The sequence below is a fragment of the Syngnathus floridae genome, chromosome 3 (genome assembly GCF_059516105.1).
Source record: "Syngnathus floridae isolate MCC-2025c chromosome 3, RoL_Sflo_1.0, whole genome shotgun sequence".
Classification (NCBI taxonomy): Eukaryota; Metazoa; Chordata; class Actinopteri; order Syngnathiformes; family Syngnathidae; genus Syngnathus; species Syngnathus floridae.
The window spans coordinates 566,156-593,466 of NC_142415.1; the positions used below are offsets into that span (position 1 = coordinate 566,156).

A 27,311-nucleotide genomic window follows, 5' to 3' on the forward strand; every position below is an offset into this window, starting at 1 on the left:
CCGAGGCTCCACTTATATTTAAATCTCTTCCAATGGAGAAGTAAAATAAACGATTCGATTAGTACACAGAGTAGTAAAACACTAGATGTTCCCATTTTTATTGGTAATTACAGTAGAATCTTGGCCTTACCAAATAATAAGGGGAAGGGATAATCCTTTTCTTCACTAGCCTAATAATGCAACATTGTTTTGCACCTTTTCAATTTAAAAACACAGAAAATGCCCAGTAAATAAATAAATACATAAATACATAAATACATACATACATACATACATACATACATACATACATACATACCTAAATTTGCTGCGCAAGCAATATGGCGCATTCGGGGTTCTTTCTCAACATTGGGAACTTGTAAGCATACCGCGCTGTTCTGTAGTCATGGTGTTAATGAGGGAAGCCAAACTTAATATCATGATTACATTTTCAATTAATCGTCCGGTCCTACTAAAGGCTAATAGGCATGCCTAAGTGACGGCCATGTTGGCATTGGCGACATTAAACCAATGAACAGACATAAAGGGTGGCCATGTTGGCAGGGGTGATGTGCCCATAAAAGGCAATAGAAGTTATTAATCTACCTTTTATATTTTGTGGTTGTTTACTCACGCTTGCGATGCACATGTCACGCAAACAAGTATTGATATTTGGTATAGTATAGTTTTTTGTCAAACCCTACTTGATGGCACCCATTTGTGTGAAAAAAGTGAAAAAAAGAAAAGGACACTTCCTTTTTTTCCCCGCTAACCTTGTTACTCATGAGAGTGACAAGCTGTGTACTATTTTTTCCCCAATATTTTTGGGGGTGTTCTTTGTCCATTTCTCCCGCATTTTTAGACCCTTTTCTATAAGCAATGTACGGATAAAATTCAAAATAATTATTGGTCATGTAATTATTCCCTTCTGAGTTCACATGCAGCCCTCCACCAGAAGAACGGACAACCAGGAGAACACTAAAACTCTAGCCTTGCCTGTTTCCAAGTGCGGGATACAACCACAACATGAAAAAAAAGACATTTGATGATGATGTTTGACGATGCTGGACAAATGACCACTGTGATCTAACACAACCTTATATTTGCTGATGATTTGTATAAACTAATTGAATAGTTTAGCAGAACTGATTCATACATGGCCATCTCTTCAAAGTTTGCAAATCAATGTAATTTAGTGGTGGTTGAATAATCTTGAGCGTAATTGTTCACATGCAAATGCATATGCTCACACACATTCAAGTAAATCCAATAGCAGCAAAAAAGACAGCAAAGCAAAGGAACATCGGCACACACCATCTTGAAATGCTTGCGATTGAATGTCACATTTCATTAAATTATTTACTGAACTAAAAAGGAGAAACTTGTATTCTGTATTGCACATGCACTCGCCTGATGACTGCAAGCTCAATCGATCAAATTTAAAATAAATTTGACGTCTGTAACAGCCTTCACAATTTTTAAGACATTTAGAAACATGGAACGGTTGAAGATTGTCCCACTGTTATAATGAAATAAAGGTAATTTCACTAGATGAGGACAGAGTATGGGTTTACCTGGAGGCATCAAAGCTGTCGTAAGATCCCACAGTGTAGTGTCTAAACAGTTTCCGTCTGTCAGCACGGTCCACTCGGGAATCTGATACATCAGAACAATAACATCAATGTTAATATTACATCATTGGCGTTACGTCAAGATGAAGTACTTCAGCCATCGAAACATTACTTTTAAACGCGCACGCACGCTCGTTCGCACGCACGCTCGCACGCACGCAGGCACACACACACGCACGCACGCACGCACGCACGCACGCACACACACACACACACACACACACACACACACACACACGCACACACACACACAATGTCTCAGTGATGAATGAAAACACATCACATCTACAGTCTTAATCAGTTTTCCATAAATCGACAAAGAATCTTAAAACACCGATATTTTGGTGTTTAATTGTGCTGTTTAATTCATACAAAGTGCTGTAGGACTAGGATAAAATTTGCAAAGCTAAAGGTCGTTTGCTTCCTGAGATTAAAACCTGTCCATTTGTCTTTTAAACTTCAGTAAACTCTTTGTGTCTTTGCTGCTTGGCAAGTGGCCACATGGTGTTGGTTTTGTTATCTCCTGAGTGTGAGCCTGAAGGAATGAGCCTAGAGATGCTAAAACAATTTGCTGACTGAAAGGAACCTTTTAGCCAGTGATGATCATTTCTCGTGACTTCCCAAGAATCAAATTAACATTTCATGTGATGAAAGAATACACATCAGTCAAATACATTTTTAAATAATTAAAAAGTGGAGAGTGAGAAGGTATCAATGTAGGCTAAACTGAAAATAAAATACAATTGTTCAACTAATCAAAATCCCAGTGTTGCTATTATAAATATGAAAAGCACTCCCTATTCAAAGCTTTGAACGTTTACATCATTTATATGAACAATATCTCAACAACCCTTTTATGACTTTGCCCTTGATGTTGATGCAGAAAAAAAAAACTGTGTAAAAACATCGACTCCAGAAAACAGCACATTCAAATTACAAGACATTCAACGAAAATGAGGCCTTTTCATTCCAGCGTCTTGTCTTCGTGTTTGTCTTATTCACTTCCTTTAATGCTTCGTCTTTCACTTCACCATAGTCTCCCAGACCAGCTGTCACACTTTCACAGAAATGCTAACCCCCTGATCCGGCTTACATCTTGTCATCTTTACAGGAGCATTTTTTTCTCCCCCTAACACTCTGCCCACAGTGTTAGATTGGAGGAAGGAGGAAGCAACTGCAAGGAGATGATCCAGCAACAACATAAGAGCAATTTAAAAAAATAAAAAGGTGAGGAGTTGTCCAAAGTTTACATATGCATGAAAAATAAAAAGTGATGCTAAGGAACAACTATAGCATAATTGCTCCCACCCCGCTGGTGTTACGTGTTAGGTATGGAATTAAATCCTGGAGATTTGCAAAGTTAGGTCTGTCAGAAAATGAGTGTACTTGATGAAAAGTGTGCAAGCCAGCAGTGTTAAAACACAAACAAACAAACAAACAAACAAACAAACAAACAAACAAACAAACAAACAACTTGATCGGAAGAATATTGCCTTATGTGAAGAGAGTCACCTCCTAATCTCTTGCTAAATTTTGATCACCTCTTTGTCGGGGTCTGTTTTATTGGTGTTAGAAAATTATGGTAATTAACTGAGGTTAAAGAATAACTCACCCACTACCAGACTCTTGCCCCACCCATCTTGATTAGTCTTGTTTGTAGTCATTTGTTTTAATTGCAGGTGTTGGTCAATTTTACTACTAATAAACCAGTATCATTACCTTCCAATTAACTACAAGGTACAACAGATGGTTTGGTGCATAAACATGCATTAGTATACTTTAGGTTACGCTGCTATGAGGCGTCACAAGGACGGAAGGATGCTAACCTGAACTTTAACAAAGCATGTCTAAGCAGGGCCTAATCCTGCTGCATCATAGCTATTCAATGAGAAGGATTAGCAGAAGCGTGTGTGTGTGTGTGTGTGTGTGTTTGTGTGTGTGTGTGTGTGTGTGTGTGTGTGTGTGTGTGTGTGTGAGAGAGAGAGAGAGAGAGAGAGAGAGAGAGAGAGAGAGAGAGAGACAGAGAGAGAGACAGAGACAGAGACAGAGACAAATTGTGAGAGAGCGAGAGTGCAAGAGCGAGAAAGATAGAAAGTGAGCGAGGTAGAAGAACTATGTTACATGCAGTCAATAGTCAATAAGCCCTTTGAAACCAGAATATTGGAAGTATTCAGGTTTTTAAAGGTCATGCAAAAATGTGCACAAAAATAAGAACCCAAATGAGAAGATATTTAGGTTTTTAAAAACAGGAAATAATAGGCCTGGGTTACTTTGTTTCAAACTCAAATATTGTGTCATTTAAACGCAATTGAGTTTCCTCCGTTGATTTAGACAGTGGTTTGTGTTCTCCGCATGCTCAACCGCAAGGAACCTTGTTGTTTTTGTTTTTTTTAGTCCACTAAGTCCTTGTATTACCATAGCGAGCCTAAATTGTATACAGTGATTTTTCTGCTGCGTTTTCACTTTATTTGCTGTCTCTACAATATAAATGACAGTTTGAATATAGACACACTTATATGTCTGTATATTATGTATATGATATGTATTGGATTCCCAGAATCGATGGAACAATTGATAGAAGATTTAATCAATTACAAAAAGATTCATTTGTGACCGCCCTAGACATGACTATAATGTGTTTTATTGATGGCAGAACGTAACAAACGGAATTGACATCTAGTATTTGCGTCACGACGTCATCCAAGCGTCGCTGTTTGACTCCAAATACCTAAATGCCTAAATGAGGGAGTAACTCTGTCCACCCATGCATGTAAATAGATTATTACAAATGTTTCAGAAATCATAATTTTGGCCTTCACCCAAATTTTGACTTCCTGTAAATGTTTTCTCATTATTTATGAGGAATTGTGCACATCATCAAAGACCGTAATGGGAGACTACGCTTATCTAAGAAACGGTGGAATGAATCCAACTGTGTGCAAAGCCTATTGTCCATCTCCATATTAGCACATTTACTGAGTTTGGATGTAATGCAACAGACTAGCTTAACTGAGCAAACAACACAATGTGGGCAACGAAGGCTGAGTTCTAACTCGGCCACTGTGTGCACGTACGCGTGCACAGTTAGTGTGTCATGAGATAAAATGCAAGAAGGAACAAATCAAAGCAATGTTTTGTTGAGCTGAATTTACCAAATAATGCCTTTTCTTTTGTGTCTTTGCTTTTGTGCCCAGCCCTTTTTTGGGAACCCTTTTCTGTGATTTGGACACTTTACCAAATTTTGGCAGTCCGTCGTTTGGCCTCGACCTGGGCCCCCTTTCCGTCCTCGTGCCTCCATCTTTATTGATATTATAGTCGTCCCCCATCCTCGTATGTCATTGACCTTGTAAAGGGGTCCGTCCATCGTCAGTCCGAGAAAAAGTCAATATAATCCAACAGATGAGACACCAATTCTGAGGCTTCATAATTCACATTAACTGAGATTTAAACCTCATTAGCTGGCTAATTTACTATTCACGTCCATTTAACTTATGAGCACAACTTCCAGGTTCAATACAGGGACATATAAAGATCATCCATCCATCCATTTTCTGTACCGCTTTGTCCCCACGGGGATTGCGGGTGTGCTGGAGCCTATCCCAGCAGTCATCGGCCAGTAGGCGGGGGACACCCTGAACCGGTTGCCAGTCAATTGCAGGGTACACAGAGACATCCACACTCAGACCGAGGGGCAATTTGAAATGCTCAATTGGCCAACCATGCGTGTTGTTGGGATGTAGGAGGAGCCCGCAGTGCCTGGAGAAAACCCACACAGGCACGGGGAGAACATGCAAATTCCCCATAGGGAGGGCGGGAGGTGGAATCGAACCCACACCCTCTGAACTGCGAGACGGATGTGCTAACCAGTACCCCACTGAGCCACCTATACATAAAGATCAGCAAGTGGTAATATATTACAAGACTTGGAGTTGATTTTAAGTGTTACAAATAGGATTTTATAAAAAACCCTTTAACAAACCTTTTTCTTTTTAACAATCACATTAGGTCTGAATGTAAGTATTACACACACCATGCAAAACCAGGTAATCCCTCTCGTTGCCCGACCAGAATTTCCTGAGGGAGCAATCCCAAATTGAGTCATCCCATATCCAACATATCCTGCATTGCTTGTCTCTGTCTGCCCAAAGATGGAAAGTTCAACCCACTTTTAATTTGGAAAAAATATATACCGTGTAAAAAGTTGCAGTTGTTTTTGTTGTTTTGGCTGCATTTGCCAACATTAGCCCTATCTCATAGTTATGGGTCGCACATACTGTATGTTCTTCAACGCTCTTCAACGTTACAGTGTCCCGCATACGGGACATCTGCTTTGTAAAGGAGAGAAAAGAAAATCTATGCCACCTTCTGGCTACTTGCCTATCCATGTGATGCACCGTTTAAAAACCGAGTTAGACCCATTGAAAGGTGAGCTACGACATGAGTCCTCATGGACTATGGTGTTTGCAGATGGCATTGTGAGCTGTGATGAGAGTTGGGAGCAGGTGGAAGCACACTGGAAAAGCGGGGAATGAAGGCCAGCTGCAGCAAGACTAAGTGCAAGTTTCACAATTAAAGGGAGGTCGATGGAATGGTAAGATTACAAGGAGTAGAGATGGAGAATGATCAGGGGATGCTTTGAGAATAATTGTCAATTTGTTTGTCTATGTGAAGCCCTTTGAGACTGTTTGTGATTTAGGGCTACATAAATAAACTTGACTTGACTTGACTTGACTTGAGAAGCTGCAGGATTTCAAGTCCTTGGGCTCAACTGCTCAGAGTCAATGGGAGTATGGGAGAGGTGAAGAAGAGATCACAGAGAGGATGGAACAGGTGGTAGAAAGTGTCAGAGGGTTAGGAGTGTCGGGAAAGGTTTCTCGAAAGAAAAAAATGTTTTGTATACTTCTGAGACAGTAGCTATGACACAGTGGACATACATATGTGTAAAGGATGCTGGATATTAACCCTTCAGGTAAGAGGCAAGAGGAAAGCTACTGTCAAATGAAAGTAACCAAACAAAACACCAAGTAATGTTAAAAAGGTAAAAGTAATATTAACCAAACAAATCACAAGAAATCAATGGGACCAGTTTAATAACTTGACACTTCTACTTTTCTTCGTCCCCTCCTAATAAAGAGCACACCCGCATGCATGCAAGCATGTCTTAAATGAGGCTATAAGACTGCGAGTCACCATGCTATAACACTATCCTTGGAGGGGTTGTGTTTGCAAGCTGAGCTTGGGGCACTTTGGGCAGAACACATTAGAGGAGGTCCCTGTGCCAAAGGCCTTGAGTCAAACTGTAAAATAGGCCACCCAAAGGAAGGCAAAGAACCAGAGATAGCAGAGCAATTTGCTTCCCATCTGCCTTGATCATTGGTGACACACTAGCTTAGGAAACAGAGCAAATTAAAATAAGACCGGACTTGGCCCAAGCAACACTGTGCTTTACGATAATGTCAGTAATAAAACAGTCAGAAATGCCAATACAAAGAGGTGGGAAAAAACGGAATCACTCAGAGTCGCAGTGTACAAGACAACATTTCAATGTGCATGAACGAGGATAACTTGTGATGCTGGGAGTGTAACGTGGTGTGATGTATTCATTGGCTTGCCCCAAGGGGAAATCAAAGTAACCACAGTTGAGTTAGCAGGGCGATGCAGCACTTAGCTTTGTGCACTACAGCTTCAGAAAACACAAAGGCTGCAACACACGACACTCATGTATTGGAGAAAAAAATAACCACTTGCATGGCCTTGGGAACTTTAGCATCCTGCATTGACCTTGCTATCCTACTGCTGTAGCTATGCCCTATACTATTAAAAAAAATCCATCCCCATGCCAAAAGTGTTGATGCAACTTACAGCTCCTCTCCTCAGTGGCCTTGGCCAGGATCTCCTCTACACAATCGGCTGGGAACCAGCCCACCTGGCCGCGGGCACTGCCTTCCCAGTAGCCACCTTCTCCGATGCTGAGAACTGGGTTAAGGGGAAAGGTGGGGAGGGTGAAAAAGGGGATCAGTCTCAGTCAATTATCAATTCACTTAAAAACAAAAATAATACAGTATTCCAATTTAGCTCATTTTCTCTAACGTTTGTGTTTACTTTTGTGCTTGAATCATTTCAAGCCCAGAGCTCAATGCGGGAAATTCAGTAAATTCTGCTACACAAGACCTTATTTTGACCATTTTTTTTCCCACACCAAAAATGGTATGTAAATATATGGTGTATCAGATAGAACACAACACTCACATAAAAAAAAAAGATATATATTGTTTTGAAATTTGACGAGATTTAGGTTAAGCTAGGTCTACTGTATCAGAAGGAGGGAATTGTGAAAGTCTTGCAAGACTTCTTCTTTTCTATTGAAAGGGTAATTTACAATCTTACCTTTGACACTATCATTCTTATAGAGGTAGATCTCTCCTTCAGCCTGGGCAGTGTAAGGACGAACCACCACAAAGTGTCTCCCCGGGACCGCACTGTACAGCTTCCTCCTCGTGCCTTGGGCTTCTCCATGACTGCTGGGACTGACATAAGCAGAAACCGCATTACTGGAGCTAAACATTCAAATACAGTCATTTGATAATAGTGTGACCACATTTGTTAAGACCCACATGATCATACTAACCTGCACAATTTGATTTAATCTTATTGTTCATTTACTATGCTCATTGAAATCCCCAATGGGGAATTTCAACTCACACTCTGCTGCATGTTTGTGTTGCACACTAAGAAAGAAAAAAGAAAAGGAGAAAACCAGATCATACACGCAAGAGAGACATCAAAGTGATAGGGGTACATAAAAAGTGCTTGACCTCAAAAGTAAACTGGAAGCAAGCTTGACTCTTTCCAACAACATGCTATTTTATTTTTTGTCCATAGTGGGACTTGAATGTGACGCTTCAGTTCCAAAGGTAAAGATGAGCAACTGTGGGCCACTTACATATACACATGTTGAACATGCAAACTCCACATAAAAACGCTCCAGGCAATTCACCTTGTCAGAAGTGTTAACCACTCTTCCATTGTTGTCCTTTATGATATGTACAGTAGGCTATACACGAATCATGCAATTAACAAAAAGAATAAGAGAAGATAAAACCATACTGAGAACATACAGCTGTCCACATTTCCTTAATAGCACTTGGGGAAAGGGTTAACTTGAACCTATCCTCGATGACTTTGGGTGAGAGGCGAGGGACTGAGTTGGTTGCCAGCTAATTGCAGGCCGCACATGGAAACAACCATTCACCTACAGTATGGACAATTTAGAGCCATCAGTAATGCTTTTGGCATGTATGAGGAAGCCAGAGGGACTCCCCCCCCCCCTACCACCACCACTAACAACACCAAAATAAAAGATAACGTGGATAATAGGCAAACGCCAAACTGACAGACTGGAGCAGGGATTCAAACATGAGCCTTATTGTGAGGCAGACATGCTAACCACTTGGTTACTTTGCTGTTGCTGCTACTGCTGTAGCTGGTAAAAATTTGTAACTTCACTTTGTATATATCAATTTGTATATTGGAAAAAGAAGATCCATCACTAGTGTTCCTTTGTTAAATCCCTAGAGCCCAGATAAAATAACTAAGACCATTAGCATGTCAAATCAAGTCAAGTTTATTTATATAGCCCTTAATAACAAAATGTCTCAAAGGGCTCAACGCATGCTCGCTGGTGGACTACAAGTGATTGTAGCGCCATTTAGTGGTCAATCTTCATACTTCCACAACCGATGCCATTAGAAATAATGCTGTTACTGTATTGCATTCGAGTCCTAAAAAATATATTTTAAAAAATTGCTCTTAAGTCCTGAATATATTTTAATACGCAATATATAAAACAATATGTAACAAGACAGATATAAAAATAACGTAGATATATACCCATATAATTGATAAATAAATTAGATAATCATTATATTTATATAAAATGTATATCCCTCGCTACATATATCACGGTTCACTTTTCTCGAGCTCACTGCTTCACGGATTTTTTTCTCACAGTGCATTGTATTATGGCTTGATGAAAAAGACAACACAGAGCGGAGTCCGGCCGCAGAGGCGCACTATGTACTGATGATTTAAATTATTATTTTATTGTAGTTATCTGGAAGAAAGTGTTTACTTCTATTTGTTAAACAAATGCTTGGGACTGAAAACAAGTTTTGTCCTTTGGTTTCAATGCTATACCTGTATAATAATGGTAAAAAAATAAAGGTTTCTACTTCACGGATTTCAACTGCCAGCGAAAAACGAGGGATTACTGTAATATCTATATTATAGTTGTATAATATAAAATATAATGAATATGTAGGAATAAAATATATAAACATAAACAAAAATAATATAGTTAATATATAAATATAATATTTGAACCTCCTTTGATTTAGCAAAAAAGTAACATTACAGACTTCCCTCAGTTAAAAATTAACATTTGCAGTTTATATAATTGGTATAGAATGAATGGAAAAACAACATAGCAACTTCTGCTCATTTGAAAAGCTATGTAAATGTTCAACATTTCATTATTTTTTTCCCCTTAACAAAATCAAGCAGAAACAAAATTGTATGTATATGTACATACATACATACATACATACATACATACATACATACATACATACATACATACATACATACATACATACATACATACATACATATGTATATGTATGTATATGTATGTTCAACATTTCATTTTTATTTTTTTTCCTCTTAACAAAATCAAGCAAAAACTAAATTTTAATAGAATGTAATCAAACTTTAAGAGTCACATGGACTGAAACCTGAAACACAGAAGAGCAAATGAAGAAAAAAGAGCAATTGCTTAAGATAAAGTAGTTTTTTTTTTTTTTTTCCAAGTAAGTAGGTCACCTTCTCGTGGACTGTACTCGTCAAACCTTCATGGGCCTTTCGAGACCTAACCCAATTCAGACCCTAGTGTGCATGTGACTGCTTGCACATTTTGTAATGGAAAGTCAGGAAATGAAGGGGAAAAGCAACAAGAAACTCCATAAAGATCTACATGACTTCTGTGAATCATGCGTTATAGAATACAATTGCCATTATCCTTCTCATTTTGTATCTGTATTAGATTATATCGTTGTTTCCCGAGCTTTATTGATCTTGGGGGCTTATTTTACATAAGAAAAATCTTGCGTCACGTCACAAAATAAAAATATTACAAAAAGAATGGATATTGAAATACTGACGATCCAGACTTAATGTATTAATAAATCTGCATAGAATCTGAAATTGAACACAAACTAGAAATACTCGCAGAAATTCACGTCGCTCAGTTACGTATGTGAATGACAACAGGTGGAGACGCAGGGCCTTCTGCTATCTAATGGGAGAACATTAAATTTGCTCTGCATATCAATGGCATACATACATAGGTGAAGAAAAGTATATTTGTAATTAATAAATTAAGATTAATTTTCTTCTAAAATCCCTCCAAATGCTGATCTTCCTCGAATGACACTACATTCAACATGAATCTATATGCTTTTTTGTTGCAAATGTGTTCCAATTCCTTAGCCACGAAAGCGCATTGTTACAACAGTAAATAATCCAAAATGGCAATTAAGAAAACAAAGCTGTTACTTGAAAACACTTTATGAATCCATTCGCAAAAAACATTCCAAATAGCTTGCTGTTAAAAGCATTGAGCATCTGCTTCACGTTTAATTTGCTGCTGATTGGTACAGCTATTGCCATTTAAATTGGGATCGCACAGTTGAAATGAAGTCATACACAGTTAATGATGGAGGAGGAAAATCTGTTGTTTCTTACCGAAGGAACTAAGAACACAGCAGCTACTCCACTACACCTTGTATGTAAAGGTCTCATAATAAAATCGTAATCTAAAATATACAAGCTGTTATCCTTTGCAATGTAATCAAGAAAGGATAACATAACTTGCTAATTGATGTTATGAATGAAAGCTTTCAAAGTCACCCAAAAAGTATAAAAACAATTTTAGTTTTACACTCCTGTCATTATCATGTTGAGACACAGGATGAGTGAAATGACGATGCATTTTCTCAACAAAAATCAACTGTACTACCATAAATGTTCATTTGCTTTTATCCGTGTTACACCGTCAGACTGAGACACTTCTATTTTGGATGCAACTCAGATTGATATACAAGGTCAGCAGTGTGAGAGGGAAAAAATATCAGCCATGCTTTTTCGCAATTTCCCAGGTGGCTTTGAGGTGCTTACAGAGGCCGCGCCCGCACTCCAGATCCACAAGGAGGAAGTGCCGGAGACAAAAGATCAGGAAGGCATCGGGCCCAGATGGCGTGTCACCTTCCTGCTTGACAGTCTGTGCTGAACAGCTGGCACCCACCTTTGCACGGATCTTCAACCATTCCCTGGAGCTGTGTGAGGTGCCCTCGAGCTTCAAGAGCTCCACCATCGTACCGGTGGCCAAGAAGCCCGCCATCACAGGTTTGAATGACTATAGACCTGTCTGTGGTCATGAAATCTTTTGAGAGGTTAGTGTTGAACCACCTGAAGGATGTCACGGGCCCCCTGCTCGACCCCCTCCAGTTTGCTACCGGGCAGACAGGTCGGTGGATGATGCGGTCAACATGGGACTGCACTACATCCTGCACCACCTGGACACCCCAGGAACGTACGCCAGGGTCCTGTTTGTGGACTTCAGCTCGGCGTTCAACACCATCGCTCCAGACATCCTCCAACAGAAGCTCATCCAGCTCGCGGTGCCTGCCTCCACCTGTCAGTGGATCACCCGCTTCCTGACCAACAGGAGACAGCATGTGAGGTTGGGGATCATCACATCTGACACCCGGACCACCAATATTGGCGCCCCTCAGGGGTGCGTCCTCTCCCCACTGCTCTTCTCTCTCTACACCAACGATTTCTCCTCAGGTGACTCTCCTGTGAAGCTCCTGAAGTATGCAGACGACACCACACTCATCGGACTGATCCGGGACGGTGACGAGACTGCGTACAGACAGGAGGTGGAGCGGCTGGTTCACTGGTGCAGCCAAAACCACCTGGAGCTGAACCCACTCAAGACTGTGGAGATGACAGTGGACTTCAGGCGAGACGCTTCACTTTCACCCGTCACTATCCGCAGTAATACTATTCTCTCCACAGACACCTTCAAGTTCCTGGGAACCGCAATCTCTCGTGACCTGAAATGGACCAGCCGCATAGACTCTGTCCGGAAGAAGGCCCAGCAGAGGCTGTACTTCCTGAGACAGCTCAAGAAGTTCAACCTGCCGCGGGAACTGCTGAAGACCTTCTATACTGCCAGTCTGTCCTCTGCACCTCCATCACTGTTTGGTTTGGATCGGCCTCCAAAAGGGACAAGCACAGACTGCAACGGACAATCAGGACTGCAGAAAAGATCATTGGAATCAACCTCCCATCTATTCAAGACTTGTACCTGTCCAGGACCAGCAAACGTGCAAGTAACATCTCTACAGACCCTTCTCACCCAGGTTGCAGTCTGTTTGAACTGCTCCCCTCCGGACGGCGTTATAGAGCTCTGTACGACAAAACCAGCAGACACAGAGACAGGTTCTTCCCCCAGGCTGTCGCTCTGATGAACTCACACCACTCTTAAGAGTCTCAGTCATCGCTGTGCAATAACATCCTACTCTCCACACCTTTTTTGAATTGTCTACATTATTTGTACTATGTGTCCTCTCTGCATCCATTGCAGCCTGGTCATCCTGGAAGAGGGATCCTCCCATCTGTGGTCTCTTCTCAAGGTTTCTCATTTCCCCTAGTTGGAGTTTTGAGTTTTTCCTTGCCCTCCTGGGAGTTTAATATCAGGGGATGTTTGAGAATATTTGTCATATTCACTCACGTCCTGAGTGTTGTTAGTCACCTAAATGTTGAACAGAGGCTGTGATGTACCGAAGCCAAATTCCTTGTTTGGCACGCTCAAACATAAAAATTCTTGAATCTTGAATTTTGAACAAGTAGTCAAACACTCACACCCACAGACAATTTTGGATGTCTGGCCTACCATGCATGTCTTGGGAATGTGGGAGGAAACTGGAGTACCCACGCAGGCACGGGGAAATAATGCAAACTCCAAGGCTGGAGCCGCAATCGAACTGACAACCTCTGGACTGTGAGGCGGACGTGCTAACCAGCGCTCAAACATGCCGCCTAGCTCCATATCCAAAATAGCCTTATTAATTGATTACCTGATTTTAAAAGTAGTGTTTCTTTAATAGTTAAGTGAAGTCAAATTTATTTATATAACCCTTAATCACAATTACTGTATTGGCCCGAATATAAGATGGTGTTTTTTGCATTTAAATAAGACTAAAAAAGTTGGGGTCGTCTTACATTCAGGGTCTAGACATTATAATCATTCACAATGCTAGATGACGCCAGATATCTTTAAAGCGAAGTTGCGTCACCGCGCCTTAAGTCTCGCGTGAGTTACCTCAGCTTATCGCGATTGCTAGAGCTTGTGCGCAGCGGTAAGTTAAAGGTTGCTGGTATCGACTGAGTATGTTGCTGTGATTGTGTGCGTCTTTGACACAAAGTGAGTACCATATTTTCCGGACTATAAGGCGCACCTAAAAACCTCAGATTTTCTCAAAAGCCGACAGTGCACCTTATAGTCCAGTGCGCCTTATATACAGACCAAATTCCGGCCCGCAGGCCGCATTTGGCCGGAAGTCTAAATTTAAACTGGCCTGAAGCATTGTGTCATAAAATCGATCATAAGTGGCCCGCTGAAGACTATGAATCATGAATCAAAAAGTCTATGGATCATTATTTTGTGATTATAAAGTAATTTGTTTGAAGTTGAAGAGTAAAAGAGTTAAAATGGAGAATGATTTGATTTGAATGATGCAACCTGGCCTGTTTACTGCAGTCACAAACACCAATATCACCCTTCTTATTCATACAACAATAACAACAATAAAACAAACTTAATACATCTACTATAAAATTTATTCAACTTTCATAAAATTGTTAATTTGTTATTATTTTAATCTTTAACTTTTCTGGTAGTACAATTGACAACAGATTCTCATTTGCAATATCAACCTATCTGCAAAGGATATAGTAAAGGATATATTCACAATGGTAATGGTTCGTGGAATGTCGGTGCGAATGGTCGGCCCCTATACAGGACTGTCTGAGAAAATTAACGCAGTAATGGTGCGCCTTATAGTCCGGTGCGCCTTATATATGGACAAAGTTCTAAAATGGGCCATTTATTGAAGGTGCGCCTTATAGTCCGGTGCGCCTTATATATGGACAAAGTTTTAAAATGGGCCATTTACTGAAGGTGCGCCTTATAGTCCGGTGCGCCTTATAGTCTGGAAAATACGGTATATATGTATATTTCATTGTTAGTACTTCTACTGTTGTGCCGTTTGTCTGGTCGCGGTTTGTTTCGTGTGTGCGCCATTTGATTGATAGCTTCGGCGCGCTCCTTTAAGTTTGCCTCACATCGTACGATTAGCCGTTACGCAGCGGCACGGTGACTAACGGTCGCCAGCAAATGTATTTTGTTGTCTCGGTGACTTATGTTTGGTGTGTTGCCGAGAGTATTTCATTTATGGTTATTTAGTATAGCGGGACCGTTACGCGCAGTTAGTTATGTAATGTGTGCCGTCTACTAGTGTTGTGTGACTTCAGAAGTTGAGCGTTGACTTACGTGCTGTATTTCTTTCTGTTGCAGAACCACACACCACACACACACCACACACACACACACACACACGCACGCACGCGCACGCACGCGCGCACACACACACACACACACACACACACACACACACACACACACACACACACACACAATCCCCACACACCCTTCACACGCTTCATACAATAAACACACACACAAGAACCACATTCACACATCCAAAGACTCACCGATGTACACTACACACACCTGCTCTCACATCCTTACGACCAAACATGTGCCTATACCCTTTTGCCAGTTTGCCTGTATGCCCCTATGAGCCGCAGTGCCTGTTACTTTTTTGTCAATAATTCAGTAAAGCAATCAAAACTGAACCACGTCTTCCCTCCTGTGTTCTGATCGACACCCGGGGGCGAAAAGAGCATAACCATCCGAGCCAACACCCTATACAGTTCTCAGGTTCCCCAACAATAGCGGTAGCAGTTTGCATTATTTTATTGCAATGTTTTTCCTTATTCAGATTTGTTTCAAGACTACAGTTACAGTTAGACTTCACTTTCCTCCCACGTCTTTTTTTGTCTTCCGGGTTAGAGCAACGCTGGCGTCTGGATTGTTGACTGCCGCTTCTACCCCGAACCGTGTCCGCTATTTGTTTGTCCCCTATCTGTTTTGTGTTTCCCGTTTTAAGTGTGCCCATTTTTTCTTTTATTTTTTTCTCGCCTCTTCACCTGCCCACCGCGTATCTCTGCAGCTCTGCTCGCACCTCTCTGTTCCCGCTCCCTCGGACTACGAGCTACGCTAGCCAGCTAGCCAACCCACCACCAGATCCTCCTACCTCCCGGCTCTGAGCCTGTTGCTGCTCGCTCTTGGCTCGGCAAACAGCTCTAACCCAACCTTCTGGCCACTTGGCTGGCGTCCTCAGGGGGAGCACCCGCTCGCTGAGAGCTTGCCGGTCGTGGCTCGGCTGTGTGCCGCCATGACACACTGGGGCTTGCCGTTTGCGCGGGTACAGTCGGGATCGATCAACACCACCACCCACTCCACCAACATCACTTCTCGGTCCACTGCTGCTTCCATGCATTTCACTGCCTACCAACTTCTAGCTAACCAGCTACTAGCCACTCCTAGCATTTTATCTGGATTATTCCCAGCTGCTGCCACGTCTCATCTCCTCCATGAACTATCACTTCGGCTACTCCGGGCTTTTATTCCACCAACTTCTCGCCCAATTGTCTACACTGCTGCTGATCTTCATCACCTCAACAATAATCAACGTCTCCCTGCTGCTGCCTCAGCTGCCAGCAAGGCTGGGATCCTCCGCCGTCGCCGCTACAGCCACCGTAGCTCTGGACTATCTTTTAACCGACATTTCCCTGATGGCTCACCCATCCCTTCTTTCTGGACTACCTCGCACCCCCCCCCCCCCCCCATCACCCCCACCTCCCGTACTGTCAACCTCAACAATCTCCGCTCCCCCACCCCCGCTTCTTCATCCATCTCCCTTGCACTGCTGAACTGTCGCTCCCTCTCCAACAAATCCCTAGTTATTTTTTAACTACTCTTGGACAATAACTTGGATCTGCTCCTTCTCTGTGAAACATGGCAACAGCCCCTGGATTTTTTTTTACTCTCAACCAAGCCACTCCGTCCAACTACAGCTACATCGCCAAACCCCGCCTCTCTGGGCGAGGAGGTGGTATTGCTGCCCTTCATAAGCAGTCCCTAGCCATCACTGAATTAGACCTCAACCTCCCATCTATTTCATCCTTTGAATATCTCGCTTTTTCCCTCCCCGACTCTACTACTGATGTTCTCATTTACCACCCCCCAAAGTCACATCCGTCTTTTCTTTCTGAACTCTCTGAACTCCTCACCATCGTATCCTCAGTCTCCTATCACCTCCTACTCATCGGTGACTTCAACATCCACATCGAACAGCCAACTGCTCCACTGACGTCTGACTTCATCTCCCTTCTGGACTGCTTCCATCTCACCCACCACATCAACTTTCCCACCCACACCAAAGGCCACACCCTGGATATAATATGCTCCTCCTTTCCACGCACATCCAACCCCCGTCCTCTCACTTTTCCACTGTCAGATCATCTCTGCATCCTCTTCTCCGCCCCTCTACCCTCGCCTCATAATTCCACAGAACGCACCATCTCCTACCGCAACATCAAGACTGTCAACCCAATCACGCTTTTCCAGCTCTTATCCTCTGCCCTTCCCTCCGACCCCACTTCTTTCTCCCCTGATGACCTTGCCATCATGCTCAACAACATCCTTTCTGATTCCCTTGATTCCCTAGCCCCCTGGAAAACTTCCTCTGTTACATTCACTAACTCTGCCCCATGGTACACCCCGTAACTCCGTTCCATGAAACAAACTGGCCGTCAACTCGAACGCCTCCACAAAAGAACCCGCCTCACCGTCCATGCTGAAACCTTGAAACAACACATCTCCTCCTATCGTGATGCTCTTCTTGCTGCCAAATCTGCTTACTTCTCATCTCTCATTAATAACACCAACCGGAACCCCCGCATACTGTTCTCCACCGTCAACAAATTGCTCCAGCCACCAAGCCACCCTCCTCACCCGCCCTCTGTAACTCCTTCCTTGTCAACTTTAACAACAAAATCGCCCAATTCAATAGTTCTCTGACCGACACCATCAATAACTCCTCCTCCCCCACCTCCCCTGCTCTCCTGCCCCCCCTTCCTGACCTCCCGCCCTCCCCCTCTCTCACTGCCTTCTCCCTTGTTGACTCCTCCACCATCCTAGACATCATCACTGCATCCAAGACAACCACCTGCTCCTTTGACTCCCTTCCAACGACCTTAACTAAGGCCTGCCTCCCTGTCCTCCTCCCTCACCTCACCACCCTTTTTAATCAGTCTCTATCCCTTGGCCACTTTCCCACTGTCTATAAGCTTGCAGCCATCACCCCCGTCCTCAAAAAGCCCACCTTGGACCCAATCAACCTCTCCGCCCAACTCCACACCCATCTCCAGTCCAACAACCTCTATGAACCCTTCCAGTCCGGATTCCGCCCACTTCACAGCACCGAAACAGCTCTTGTTAAAGTCACCAAGGATCTCCTCATTTCTGCAGACTCTGGTGCCCTCAACATCCTACTACTACTCGACCTTAGCGCAGCCTTTGACACTGTGAACCATTCCATCCTCCTTCAAAGGCTGCGCCAACTAGGTGTTGAGGGCACTGCACTCGACTGGCTCACCTCCTATCTCGCCAACAGAAACCAGTTCATCTCTCTCTCCGGCCACACATCCATCCTCTCCCCAGTTACACAGGGGGTCCCCCAAGGCTCAGTTCTTTGCCCCCTCCTATTAATCTTAATCTCTTTCCCCTTGGTAATGTCATCCGCAAACTCAATCTGGACTTCCACTGCTACGCTGATGACACCCAGATCTATATACGCACCACACCACACCAACCCAAAACCCTCCCCTCACCCACTTTGAAACCTGCATCTCTACAATAAAAACATGGCTGACCCACAACTTTCTCAAACTCAACAGTGACAAAACAGAGCTCCTCCTCATAGGCACTAAATCCTCCCTTAATAAAACTGGATCCATCACACTCACTATTGACTCCTCAAACATCACTCCCTCCCCTCTGGCACGCAACCTTATTATATTTATTATTTTTGACCCTACACTGTCCTTCCACCCTCATGTTAGCTCAGTTGTTAAGACCTCCTACTTCCACCTCAGACGCATCGTCAAAATCTGGCACTGCCTCTCTCTCCCTGCCGCTGAATGCCTCATCCACGCCTTCATCTCATCCCGGCTCGACTACTGCAACTCCCTTCTCACTGGAATCACTGCTCACTCACTCCATAGACCTCAACTAGTCCAAAACTCTGTTGCCCGCCTCCTTTCCCACACCCGGTCTCATGAACACATCACTCCTGTTCTCCACTCTCTTCACTGGCTCCCCATTAAGGACCGTATCATCTTCAAGATACTCCTCCTCACCTTCAAAGCCCTTCACCACCTGGCTCCCACTTGCCTATCCGACCTCCTTGCCCCAACCGTCCCCTCCGATCCTCCAATACTTCACGTCTGGCAGTCCCAAAAATCTAAATTCAAATTCTTCGGTGACAGAGCCTTCTTCTGCACATCACCCTGACTCTGGAACTTTCTCCCTCAGTCTGTCTGTGACTCACCCACACTACCCATATTTAAGTCCCGTCTTAAAACTTACCTCTTCTCTCAAGCCTATGACCTCCCCTACCCATAACTGGTTTCCTCTTCTTAATTTTATCCCATTGCCTCTTCCCCGTCCCCCTCCCCTCCTGTATGTCTTTGCCTTGTTCCCTGTAAGCGTCTTTGGGTTTTTGAAAAGCGCTATACAAATTTAATGAAGTATTAATTATTATTATTATCATTATTATTATTATTATTATTACTTTGATGGTTAATGCAGTTATTGCAATTTTGTTGTTTTATCACAGTAGATTGGTTTATTTACGTTTCGAAAACCAGAAGCCATTCATTTACAAATGTGATTGCACTTTAGTTTACATATTTAAATGTTCAGATATTAAGATGTCAGACAGTTTTTGCATGATTTGAATGAGGCAAAATAATATGCCTTTTCTCTCGAAGATATTGTTATAATCATTTGTTTCAGATGTAATTATTTTCTGTATAAAAATTTAATTTGTTGTTCAAAAAGTCTTTTTTCAAACTTGGGTCTTGAAAAAGAGGGGGTCGTCTTATAATCAGGGTCGTCTTATATTCCGGCCAATACGGTATGTCTGAAAGGGCTTCACGTGCAAAATTGACAATTATTCTCAACCTCCCCTAACATTAACTCCCAAGAAGGCAAGGAAAACTCACAATACCCTGAATGAGGAAAAATGAGAAACCTTGAGATGAGGACCAGGTTGACCAGGCTGCAATGGATACAGAGTAAGCAGCATTTAACACAAAACATGAAACAATACAAAATAAGTAAATAATAGTTACGTTCAGCAGATAGCGACAACTCTGCTTGAAATGAAAATGACACCTGGTTTTGCCATTTAATTTGAAGTTTATATTTTAACGTTGACATTAATTAGATTAGAAACAACAAAAATAAAGGCAAGCTTTTTGACTTGCTTACATTTATTATTATTTTTTGAGATTTCACAAAACATGAATGGGCTTGAGAGTCTTTCAAGACTTCACTTAACATATATATATAATATATAAATATTTTTAACTAAAATATATAATAAAGACATCCATCCATCCATTCATTTTCTCTACCACTTGTCCCCACGGGGGTTGCGGGCGTGCTGGAGCCTTTGTGAGACAACCGTCTTCCTCCATCCTTTTGCACTTTCTTCCACACCCCCTTGGCATGACTGTAAACGCTTCATTCTTTGATTTTTTTCAGACATCATCAAAAGCCTACTCCATATTCTTTATATTGTTTCCTCTCTATAATATACAGTCTATCTCCCTCTCTTTGATGATTGCACAGAGAGTGGGTAGTGTTGGTTCAACAGTGTTTCCAAATGAGTCCATCTGCCAAGGAAGAGGAGGAGGACGAGGAGGCAGAGGAAGAGGGCAGTGAGCATGTGTCTTAATCGGGATTGACAGTTCCATCGCTCCAAGATAAACACCCGTCACACTTTAATCCTCTGCCGATCACATGCGCTCACTCATGCCGCAGATAGTGGACGGACACAAACAAATCAGGTGAAGGTTGTAACACACACAAACAGATACCACGTAACATACCATCTTTATTGTTTAACAAAGAGGGGATGCTGTATGACAGCAAGCCCCAATGTGCTATGAGGACACAGTTGGCGTTTTCTTCTCACCTCTCAGTTCTTAAATGTATTACTTTAAAGATTAGTTCACATAAATTACTTAAAAAGTGTAACCTCAAACACAGCAACACGTTTCAATCTAGCGGGGTAGGAGGATGACAAAAAAAGTGGCCAGTTACAGTCACATCTAACTACATAACAAACTTTTGTAGCTTCAGACGTGAGGAATTTGAAAAGCTCTTTGGGCTCCACAGTAATGAAGTTGGTTACGTTTTGTTAAAAGATGGTGGAGATAATTTTGTTTAGCTTCAAGCAGATGTATCTGTTTGCAGCCAAACCACTTTCCACTGCATTGTACCCACATGACCAGGACGCTTCATTAAACAAGCTTCAAATCGCACAATGTCATACAACTGCAATCCTTCTTCAAAGTTCATGTGAACATCTCCACTTATGTCAACTTCAATCAGCTTCAATTAGTATAAAATGTTACGGGCTAAACTTCTTCCTTCTTCTAACCCTAACCCTAACTCTTACACACACATGCTCGTTATTGTCCATAAAATCCCGAATATTGCAGCAATCCTCCTAATAATTTCAAAGGTTGACAAATACAAAAGTCTTCCACACACATTTAAATAAAACCCAATGTTATTGTGGCACTCAGCCATTGAATGTCCTCCAGTGGTTTAATGCAGGAACATGGTCTGACTAATTTGTCTGTGTTCTTCATTCCCGGGTAGATGCTAGAAGCATTGGAGTCACAAGCGCACTCTTTTCTCATCCGGGAAAGCAAGGGCTATTGTACTAACAGATTCAACTTCTTCTGCCTGTTAGTACAACCGCTAGCAGCGGAACGAGCTCCCAAGACGTACAAGACATTTTTCGATGCAATGAGGACTAATGATCGCTCGTAAAAAGGGGAGTAGAAAACCGTTCAAATACACCACTCTGTGAAGTGAAATTCATTGTAAGCAATGGAGCATTTGACTGGAAGTCTCTTATCGGAAGTTCCTAACAGACCGTATTTTTCGGACTAAAAGTTGCTCTGGAGTACAAGTCGCATCAGCCATAAAATGCACCGTAAAGGGGAAAAAAACATATATACATCCTGAGTTTAAGTCACATTTTGGGGAAAATTTATTTGACAAAATCCAACACCAAGAACAGACATGAACCAGCAACAACAGGCTAAACGATACGGTATGCTAACGTGACATAAACACAAAAGAGGAGCTGAGAATGGGCCTGACGTAACATTAACAGTGATTCAAATAACTACAGTGTAGCCTCGGTTTTCGAACGTCCCAGTTTTCAAACAACATTTTTTGCTTCGGATGTCGGACGAAATTCGGAGGTCGAACCTCGCGAGATGAGCCGAGAGGACCCGCATGCCAACTGACTCCGTTTATTATTACGTTCTCGTTACTCTGAGGATTGCATCAACTCTAATCATGCCTCCAAAGGAAGCAAGTTGGAGCAGTAAAGCCATCCTAAAACACAAAGACGCTCATAAAGCAATGCGACACTGAGCGCCCAGCACGCTGCGGTTGCACGATCGGACCAAATTAAGCTCCCTGCGCACTGATGTCCACTTAAATTTTGGAAAGTACAGCAGGACTTTAAAAATATTTTCTAAATTTCAGCAACGGCTCTGTCACAATAATGCGACCAGCGCGGTGCAGTTGCGCGGTCGGCGATGCGCTACGGTTGCGCGTTCGGCGGGGCGCTGCAGTTGCGCGATTGGACAAAAATGCGCAAATGAAAAAATGCTTAAAAAAGGCAGGGTTTTTTTTGGCTTGGAACGGATTATTTTTTTTTCCATTATTTGTAATGAGAAAATAGGATTCGGAATTCGAACGATTCATTTTTTGAACAGCCTTCTGGAACGGATTGTGTTCGAAAACCGAGGCTCCACTGTATAACGTAAAGAACACGTTTATCAAACCATCTGTGTCACTCCAAATCATTAAATCCATAGAATTCTTCATCCTTTGTGTAAACAATGCCACATGTGCGTCATGCCGCTGACGTCGGACTCGTCATCAGTTGCAGTTCAAATTGTACCACAGGCCCACATAACTAGATATAAACTATATATCAAATAACAATAATATAAACAACAATTTCATCGAACCATCCGTGTCACTCCAAATCATTAAATCCATTGGAATCTTCGTCCTTTGTGTAAACACCGGCGCTTCTAACCCCGGAAGTGTGTGCGGTGAGCCGTTGACGTCAGTTCCACAGGCCCATATAACTATATGTAAACTATATATCAAATTATAATATAAACAACAATTTCATCGAACCATCCGTGTCACTCCAAATCATTAAATCCATTGAAATCTTTGACCTCTGTGTCACTTAAAAAAAAGCCGATTGCGGCTGGGACTACCCGTATGCCGCCGATTGTGGCGTGGACTCCCCGAATGCAGCCGATTGCACGCGGACTCCCCGAATGTTGCCGATTGTGATTGCGGCTGGGACTCCCCGTATGCTGTCGATTGCGGCAGGGACTCCCCGTATGCTGCCGATTGCGGCGCCGAACCCCCGAATGCCACCGATTTTGTCGCGGACTCCCGATTGCGGCTGGGACTTCCCGAATGCCATCGATTGCGGCGCCGACCCCCTGTATGCCGCTGATTGTGGCTGGGAAAGCCCGTATGCCGCCAATTGCGGCGGGGACTCCCGAATGCCTCCGATTGCGGTGCAAACTCCCCGAATGCCGCCAATTGCGGCTGGGACTCCCGGGGAGTACAATAAAGTTATACACTATATAACTCTATTGTAGCGTTACCAAAGTACCAGGCAAGACGTGGGTTTGGTAACCGGCTCTTTATTTCACAAAAGAGAGCTCAACATACGAGCCAACACACAGTGCTATAGACAAGTGCCCTGGATCGCTCTTCCGGTAACCCCCCCCCTGCTGCCTTCACGGCCTTGCTAGACAATCGGAAACTACTGAAGTCTAACAACATAGACGTTGCTACTCTAAATAAACTATCAAATAACTATAACATAAATAACAAGATTATCGAACCATCTGTGTCACTCCAAATCATTAAATCTCCTGACTCCAGTAGTCAATGAATGGAACTCATTGTCAGTGAGGCTCCAATTATTCCACAGCCATCGTGCGCCCTCATGCGTTTTAAAGTGAAAACACGTGAAGTGATCAACTATACTAGTAAGTAATGTGCCAATGATCAAGTAAAAATGTGTGAATAATTACACATATAGTAAGTCGCTCCTGAGTATAAGTCCCCCCCCCACCCAAACTATGGGGGGAAAAGTGACTTATAGTCCGAAAAATACGGTACTTATTTCCCCAATGAGAGCACTTGGGAATAAGGTAGATAACAAACTGAACAAAAAAATGAAGGGAACAAATGATAAAATCTTAGGTTGTGCAATTCAAGCAAATAATTTAGGTTGTGCAGTTAAAATTGGCTTTCCCACACTTTCAACACAAAAGTAAGAATTCACAGAACTAATTGTCTCAACTTAAAAATATAAGTAAAAACAACTCAGCAAATTGTTTTGGAGCAAACAAACTTGGTTGGTTTGTTATGCTTACTAATACTATTAGTAAAGTAACCATAAATGTACATTTCTATTTTAAAAATGTTCCAACTTTAATCACTGTTTTAAGTCGTATGTTTTTTTGTTTGTTTTTTTGTTTTTTACAGTGTTCAACATGACGATGCTAAGTTGAAGACGCTCACCTGGGTTGGCGCTGTGAGGGTATAGCCCGTCGGACATCATCTCCCAGTCGGCTGAGGGAGGGTGACCGGCTCCTCGACCCCCTTCCCATGGTCCGAACAACCACATTGCCATTGGGGCTGCCGCTGGGCATCTGCTGAAGCAGCTGAGGTGACAGGCTGCGATGTAAAGCTGAGGAGCCAGGCTGCGAGTGACCCTGCTGGGGGACCTTGTTTGGGTGCTGCTGAGGATGTTGTTGTCCCCGGTGCCTGGGTGAACCTTGCTGCTGATACTGACTGACGGTCAAATTGTTGTCACTGTTGGAGCGCAGCAGGACCCTCGGAGCTGATAACGATGCGGGGGATTTGCTGTTTCCACTGCTGTTGCCAGATGATGGACCTTGGCGTCGTTTGGAGTATGCAGGAGCCTCACGAAAAGGCACTGTAGGGGAGTAATCAAGGGAAGATGTTAGCTGAGTGCCCAAATGAAGTTTATGTGAAGGAGACGTATAGCAGTCCATAGGACAAACAGCTCTTCCAGACAACTGTATCTTTTCAGTAACATATACTGAATATTAATTAAAGTTTTGGGTTTAAAAAAAAAGATGCACACACACACGCATTCACACACGCACGCATGCACACACACACACACACACACACACACACACACACACACGCACACACACACACACACACACACACACGCACACACACACAACATGAAAACACAACCAATCAGAGGCCTGAAAAAGCAACATAAGTATACATAAACATACATGAAAGAATCTATTTTTTATTGTGTTAGTATACATGGAAGAATGTTGCACATTAAATAGAAAGCTTTGTTTTCACTGTCTACACACAAACACGGAAGGGAGATTTCTGGAAAATCTTCACCCTGACCTGACTTTTCCTCAAGTTCTCTTTTGATGAACAACACCCTAGTTTGAGTGTGGACTAAAAGGCCTGCAACTGCTTCAAGCAGCTCTCCTTCGAGGGACTTTTTCAAATATAATCATCAAAAACTGACTCACAAAGCGCAATAGTTTCTTTTTCCTCAAGAAAACAATCAGCCAACAACATACGTGGGGTAGTCTCTATATTGTAATTACTATTTGTTTCCCCTTCCGATAGCCATAACACATGCCTTCAAAGCTTTGCTTTCTAATTGCCTTCACTAACTGATAACAGCAAACTGTCAAGAATGTTGAGAAAATACTTGACAACCAACTATCTTGGTCCGCCCACATCTTGCCAACAACTGGCGATCCCTGGTGGTAATGTAATTGCAGACTTTCATGACAATTGAAGAACACTTAGGACCCAGGACTGCATCTGAAATTTTTGTGCAAGATTTCTACACAGTTCATTTTTCGGGTTTCGTGAACGGCTTAATTGCAATTGCTGCTTTTACATCTTTAAATAATTCATCTGAAAGGGCGGGTGCAAAAGCAGCATGCAAAGCAGCATGCAAAGCGGTGCCAGCATAGCGCAGACGAGATGAGAGGCGACGGAGAGAACTTTTCAGCTCGTGTAAACATTTTTGAAACCCAAAAAGAAACGGAAACAAAAAATTCCCTTGCCGGGCTGTGAGTGTACATGTACATGCAAATGTGGAGCTTTTGAAAGATTTAAGGGTTGACATGAAGCCATGGCATTTCCTTGCGCCTGGGTCATTTCAGTACCAAGTTTTAAATACAATGTCAAGCAAGATGGACATGTACATCCAATTTCTATGCTCTGTGACAAGTTAAATCATAAAAATGGGGTTTCTGGCATCCCCAAAATTATAGATTTCTTTTTCGGATTTTGCTATTGCAGTAGCGGTACTCTCTCAAATGTTTCATGATGAAAGCTGTCAAAAACTACCCAAAGCACAAAGCCTCTTTTAAATATGGTAGTCTTCACTACCTTTCAACCTGTTGCCAATGTTGAGTGTGATGTTTGCCATAGTACTGTGTTGTTTTATTGTTGGCACTATTTTATTGTGCACAAGGTTACGCCAATGTGCAGAAACTAAAGCGGGGGAGCCACCCTGCACTCGATTCTCTTTTGAGCAAACATGAAGCAGTGTGTGCGACCAATTGTGAAAAAGCTTTTTTTTTGTGGACTAACAGTAACATCTGCAAAGATGTCTACGAAGAGGACCGCCCTGGGAGAGATATCCAGTGCCTCCCGAGCGCCAAAGCGGAGATCTGCTGCTGAACAACCGAAAGCCAACAGTCAAGTCAAGTCAAGTTTATTTATATAGCCCTAAATCACAGACAAGTCTCAAAGGGCTTCACATGTACAAAAATTGACAATTATTCTCAACATCCCCTTTGACTTTGATCTTAAACTCCCAGGAGGGCAAAAACTAAAAAAAAAAACCCTACTGTGGAAAAGTCTTGAGAAGAGACCACAGATGGGAGGATTTCCCTTCCAGGATCACGAGGCTGCAATGGATGCAGAGAGGGCACATAGAACACATTATGTAAAACAATCCAAAGAGAAACTGGATGTCCATATTCAAAATGAAGAGCTGCAGGAAG

At 42.5% G+C, this 27,311-nt stretch overlaps 1 protein-coding gene across 9 annotated transcripts in view; it reads right to left on the bottom strand.

The window, feature by feature from the left end:
* LOC148400041 (SH3 and multiple ankyrin repeat domains protein 2-like) overlaps window positions 1–27,311 on the bottom strand; it is a 267,857-nt gene that overhangs the window by 99,370 nt on the left and 141,176 nt on the right. For all 9 annotated transcript variants that reach the window (XM_088371807.1, XM_088371808.1, XM_088371805.1 and 6 more), the window contains 4 exons: window positions 24,802–25,219; window positions 7,998–8,137; window positions 7,473–7,586; window positions 1,554–1,635 (listed from right to left, as the gene is read on the bottom strand). In XM_088371807.1, the coding sequence (XP_088227933.1) occupies window positions 1,554–1,635; window positions 7,473–7,586; window positions 7,998–8,137; window positions 24,802–25,219 (754 nt within the window). The remainder of the gene's footprint in view (window positions 1–1,553; window positions 1,636–7,472; window positions 7,587–7,997; window positions 8,138–24,801; window positions 25,220–27,311) is intronic.